Here is a 6,001-nt window from a genome sequence, read left to right as displayed (position 1 = left end):
TGACTGACCATATACCATATAGACGACATATCGCTTCTCCGTCAACTTGCATCAGCCACGAGGTTCATATATGCGTACCGATCGAGTTGAGTATCCTGAAAGCGTTCTAACACTTTGGGAGTTTTTCTAAGGTCATCGTTAGTTCTGTTGTCTTGAAGGAGGGAAGAACGGGAAACATACTACTGGAGCAGTTATTATCCGTGAAATATCCATTGACATAACATGTAGTCCCGTACAGGGTTACTCGATCCCAGGTACTGCAGTTCTTAGCTTCCTTCCTCTGTTCCTTTGCCTCATTCCCCCCCCTTTTTTTCTCTCTCTTTCTCTGGAACTTACCAATTACCCTTCACACATTGCCCTTTCTTTTTGCAGGAGAAGATAAGTTTGTCGCCCCTGCTGAATGCAAAGATATTTCCCGCCTTCGTGGTCGCCCCGTATCGACAGTTAACGTACTGGCCTTTGTTGAGATTGACAATCTTGCAGGTTTGCGCCGATTTGCGTTTCTCTAGATGCATTTCAGGCTCTGCCACAGGCTCTGCGACGGGGACAGCTGTGGAGAGAAACGGGAGGTACCAGAGTAAAGTGACGAAGAGGCTGAAGAAGTCCATTTTTGTGTGAGAAATTGGGTATAAACGTTGAGAGAGAGTGTGTGTTTTTTGATAAATGGCATTTTGTAGATGGACCCTCTATCGAGATGCCGTTCACTTTTATATACATTGGAGTGGACACCACAGGAGTCTTCATCTCGTATTTTAGCATTGCCCGTCCCGTGTTGTTCTGGAGATTGCTGAGTCGCGCCGAGTCGTTCATCGGATGTTCCATCTCGTATCTGAGTCCCAATTTAGACCTCGTAATTTCATTATTGGAAGGATTTCTTGCTTTCTTTGAAACGGCGCATCAGAAAATTCTGACCTGAGGCCAGTTATCACAGTGATATCCTTTCGACAGGGTTGAAAGGCGAGGGTGGGTAGTCTCAACACATTCACGACGATTGAATCTTATGAGCTGTGTTCAGCATAGGCGATACAGCGAACAGCTGCAATTCTTTTTCTGAACTGACTGATGAATAAAACGGAACCTTTTGTTTGAGCGCGTCTGGACACCTAACCGCGATACTTTCTCCAAGATAAAACTGACTTCGGGATGCTTGCTAGTGGATCATTCCTTTGTTCCCCACAGCCTCAGGGCGATGCCATCATTCCTGGTCAACAGGGGATTTGGCAATAAACATTCACTAACCTTCGCCTGTTTCTAACCTGGATGTCCGTTCAATACCATCTCAGGAAGTACACGAACAAAGTCTACCACGCACCCAGATGACCGCCAATGTGCGGGACAAGCGATGGCATAGATACCCATCCCCATGGGAAAACCGCTGGCATCGCACCGAGTGTCATATATACTCACCAAAAATCGTGTTTTGAAGCGTGTGGACAAGTAGCTCTCACGGGACAGAAGAAGGTACCTTTTTGGAGTTATTCATGGTGAATCAAGGTGCAAAAGCAAAGCGGAATCTCTGAGGGATACTTGTTTGAGATATTTTTGAACTCAAGGGGAGTCTCTTTCTTGCGCTGGGCTTGGGAATGTCAACGCGAAGCTCCCCATGTTTGTTTCGAGTGTGCTTCTCCAACGTATCCGAAAATTCTGTGATTACCTTGCCAAGATATGCTATTTGAGGAGGCAATCGTTGTAGATGTTCTGTCCATCAGTCCACGTAATTTGTCTCTATATATCTACGCAGGATGAAGAGTATATAATCATAGAAAAAGAATTCCACATTTTATACGAAAGATGATATAAGAAGCATGAAAATTACGATGGGTTTTTTCTAAAAATAAAGTGTTCTCTTGATCAATGGTGGCTAGGGTACAGATTTAGCATTTCCGTCCTTATAAAGGGGAGTGTTAAACTGGCTTCTCATTCTGAGAGATTCTGGCATTGAAACCCTAAGTTCTTGTTTTCATTCCCACCAGGGAAAAAGAAGCAAAAGAAATTAAGGGTGGATGGGGTTCTATCTCCTTGTTTTGCTCAAGGATTCGATGATCCCCCATTGGCTTGATACTAAGGTTTGAAGCCGCTACTTGTGGCAGATGGCCAGACGGGACGAGGAGAGAAAGCAAATCATTGAGTTGCGGAGAATAGCATCGGCAATCTCTAGCTGGGCGGTCCTTGTTCCTGCAGATAAGCACAACTATGCTAGACAGCAAAGGGAAGAAGGTCACAAGTTAGAGCTCTGAGTAGGCGTGGAAAAAAAAAAAAAAAAGGTTCGCCCACACTAGAGATTAAAGCCAGTCCTCACAGAAGTGGTTATGGTTCTTCATGCTGATTTGATGACCAAGTTTTAGGCCCCAAACCTCTAAACCTACCCCCAACCGTTTAAGGGCGTGTAAGATGCTCACCATCCACACCTCCGTACTGTTCTTCCTGCCAAACTAACTCCCTAAACCGTTCTTAAACGTGGCAATAGGTGGAGTGAGGCGATCATAGCTGTCTGTCTGTAGGAAGGTAGACGGTCAGACAAATCTTGAAATTTGCCCCTCCTCTGTCAGCACAGATGCTCTGGAACACTCGAACAAATGTCCAAGGGGCGAACTTGAAATAGTCACCTGTCTCTGCACCGCCACACCTGTCACAATCCTAAGGCTGACAATGCATGACATTGGTTGCCGGAGGGCTGAAAGTAGGTTTAGAGTACTCCGTAGGTCTGGCGTCGTTGCATGGACAAACTCATCACCGTCATTGATTGAGGGAAATCTGAGACCTAGCCAACGGATCGACGATGTAGGGTCAGAGCTTTTTTTTTGCGAAAGTGTCGTCATAGTCAGCATCTTTGCCCTGATATCGAAAATCCATCTCCCAGTTGTGGGTGGAAGACTGTCCACTTATGAGAAAGCGAACTCGACAAATTACAGATCGGATTGGCCAAATCCATGGTTTTGGGTCTAAACCATGGAAGGAAAGGAGATCTCGGTATCCATGGTCCTCCATTTTGGCCCGTGAGAGTTTTTCCATGGTCCTGTCGAGGATTGAATTTTCGTTTATGTATTTCCATCTGTAAAGGAGCAGGGAAATAGCCTTCAACTTATAAAACATATCTGGCCGGCACATAATAAGACGAATACAATCACAAGTACCCTGGATGGGTGCGTGTGTGGAACTCCGGCCTGACAAAACATTGTCGGTACTTTGAGTGATTTGAATGGATTACGTCGTTGGCAGGAGCAGCCGCAGGGATTAGCCGCGGCTTTGCTCAGCCTCATCACCACCACAACCACCATCATCGTCCGTCCATCGCCCAAAAGCTCACCTTCACGCACATTAGTGACATTACACGGACCCCCAACTAGCCTGCGAAGTCCGAATATTACCCCCAATCTCACCCCCACCACTTCTCGTTTGCCCCTGATTTCTATCCCCGTCAACTATAGTGCGTGTGTGCGTTTTCCCACACCTCTGCCTTGTGCTCCCTCTGTCCTTCTCCTCCGGCACACCTACAAACATTAAGCAAACGGTATTTACTGCTGCAAACGAATTTGCACATATATCCACATACAATAAACCTTTGGTTTCCCGTTTTAATAGCCTTTCCGGCGCCGTGGATCGCGGGGGGAGGTCCCGCGTTCCTGTTGTACTCCCAGTCTCAATTCATCATCATGGATACTTTACATCTCCGTCGCAAGGATACCACCAGAGGTCCCCCACTACGGGTTCTATCACTAGGTATGCTGGTCTCCTGACGACCTACAATGTGTATCCAAATTATGCCAAATGGCTCTGCCGGAGAAACCAATTTACTTACAATGAAATCTTCTTGTGTGAAACATATGTAGATGGTGGTGGCGTCCGCGGATACTCAATGCTCATCCTCCTCCAAGAACTCATGCACCGCACCTACGTCGAATGCGAGGGCAAAGCCCCCTCGCGTAACCAAATCCCGAAGCCATGCGACCATTTCGACCTCATTGCCGGCACTGGCACGGGAGGACTCATTGCGCTCATGCTTGGTCGGTTACGACTGGATCTAGAGACGTGCAAGGATGTATACGTGCGCATGACCAGGCGGGTCTTCGAGACCGATAAGACCATTGCCGGCATTCCCTATCGGTCAACTCTCTTCAAGGCCTCAAAGCTGGAAGAGGCCATCCGCCAGTGCGTATGGGAACATACTGTTGCTGCAGACGAGGGAAATGATGGCTCGCCCATGCCTGCAAAGCCCATCTCTCTGCATGGCCCGGTACCGCGCCCGCAGTCCTCTCACACGCTGCAGAGACGGACAAGTCGGTCGAGTAATCCGATTGGTGCATCGCCAGTTCGGTCGCCCGTGAGTTCGCGCGGGTCTCTGGGAACCTATGGGCCGAGCTGGGGGAATGCTGATGCAATGCTCTATGATAAGAGGGAAAATAGGACGAAGACGTTGGTTTCCTTTCTTCCTCCATTCTTTCGTTTTTAATTTCTTTCTTTCTTTTTATTTCTCATTTTTGCTCTGTATATATTTATATATGTGTCTATAAATCTCTGACGTTCCATCAGCGCGGTCGTGGCAGTCTACAAGGGGACCCCGATGAACGGAACTCCAACTTTGCTACGATCATACGATTCGCGAAAGGAGCCTCCACCGGAATTCAACTGTACAATCTGGCAAGCTGGGCGGGCTACATGCGCAACAGGGCTGGCCTTCAAACCTATCCTAGTAGGACAACATGTTTTCATTGACGAGGGTGCTGGTAAATATAATCCCGCACCGATGATTCTCGATGAAGCTGCTGTGAATGAATGGCCAGGAAGAGAAGTAGGTCTTTTCGTCAGCGTTGGAACAGGCAAAAGGCCTCCCGGAACGAGTCATATCCAACACGAGTGGTGGGAGGATGTTTTTGCTGAGTCCCTGGGCAATTTCGCTGAGGCCCGAAGACGTCTGATTGCGAAAATCGAAGGCTGCGAAAAGACTCACCAATACATGGTGAAAGAACATCTCAGAAAACGCAACGTCCCGCTAGAAAATTACGTCCGTCTCAACGTTGAAGTTGGCGTGGGCGAGTTTGGTATGAATGAATGGAATCGCTTGGCGGAAATTAGTACAAGCACTCGGAATTATCTCTCCCGGAGCGATGTGCAGAAGATGAACCAGGATGTAGCTGCCAAGTTGGCCAAGATCCATTTTATTCATCGTAGGCTGGCAGCGGGCAATGGAGGAATGGACTGGCCTGCTGATTCCAACAGTTTTGAAGAAGGCTTAGAGGACGGGGACGTATTCCAACGGCAGTACCACCGACGGGTTCCACCTATCCCGATATCCCTCTCCTCACCGCAAACGATCCCGCCCCGCTCTTCACAGCCATCCGCTATTGAATTCCCAGACGCAGTCGAACTCCCCGGTGAAGACTTTATCCCGTTTTCGTCCGCGAATAATACGTTTAATTCCAACCCTCCACGTTTCCCAACTTCCAGCTACTCACAAATCCCGAGCGCAATCTCACCAGAAAATTACACTGTCCTCACATCCGATGATCACCCGCAACCCCTCAACTTCAGCCGCAAGACCTCGATCCCGATCCCAGCCCCATCCTCACCTAGCCACAATCAATCATCCCCCTTTACCTCTCAAACCCGTCTAAACAACAACGATAAACAAAACCAACAAAGCATCAATAGCCGCCCACAAAGCAGTTACAACAATCCCTCCTCCTCTTCTCCCCGCATCAGCTCTGAAATGTTCACAAACCCCCTCCCACAGGCATTAACGACCCGCCCACAAAGCAGCCACCAGAACCTGAACCATAATCACGTCTCCGTCCTCCACTCCCACACGCCGCCCCTCAGCCCGCCACCAAGCCATCCACCACCTCCACCACCGCTACCTCCTAAAACCCCCATACCGTACCCCGAAAATGGCTATGGACTCAGTCCCCCTTCCGGCACTGATCCTGGTACTGGTGCTGGCTCGCATGGCTATGCACCGGCGGTCATGCCGATCCCGCCGCGGGCACCGAATAGGCCGAATAGC

General features: G+C 48.7%; 2 protein-coding genes across 2 annotated transcripts; one reads left to right on the top strand and one right to left on the bottom strand.

Moving 5' to 3' along the window:
- Nucleotides 1–41: 41 nt before the first annotated feature.
- HCAG_07416 (predicted protein) lies at nucleotides 42–608 on the bottom strand (the record flags this gene model as incomplete). Its single annotated transcript, XM_001537944.1, has 3 exons — nucleotides 42–112; nucleotides 181–305; nucleotides 337–608. 3 exons carry the CDS (start codon nucleotides 606–608, stop codon nucleotides 42–44), a joined length of 468 nt encoding a protein of 155 aa, XP_001537994.1.
- Nucleotides 609–3,653: 3,045 nt separating this feature from the next.
- Nucleotides 3,654–5,346, top strand: HCAG_07415 (conserved hypothetical protein; the record flags this gene model as incomplete). Its single annotated transcript, XM_001537943.1, has 4 exons — nucleotides 3,654–3,720; nucleotides 3,831–4,413; nucleotides 4,531–5,165; nucleotides 5,237–5,346. The coding sequence occupies 4 exons, from the start codon at nucleotides 3,654–3,656 to the stop codon at nucleotides 5,344–5,346; spliced, it is 1,395 nt and encodes a 464-aa protein (XP_001537993.1).
- Between the last annotated feature and the right edge of the window lie 655 nt (nucleotides 5,347–6,001).

This window comes from Histoplasma capsulatum, genomic scaffold (assembly GCF_000149585.1).
Source record: "Histoplasma capsulatum NAm1 scaffold_8 genomic scaffold, whole genome shotgun sequence".
Classification (NCBI taxonomy): Eukaryota; Fungi; Ascomycota; class Eurotiomycetes; order Onygenales; family Ajellomycetaceae; genus Histoplasma; species Histoplasma mississippiense.
The sequence above is the reverse complement of the archived record's forward strand: the minus strand, read 5'-3'. Positions and strand labels throughout refer to the sequence as shown.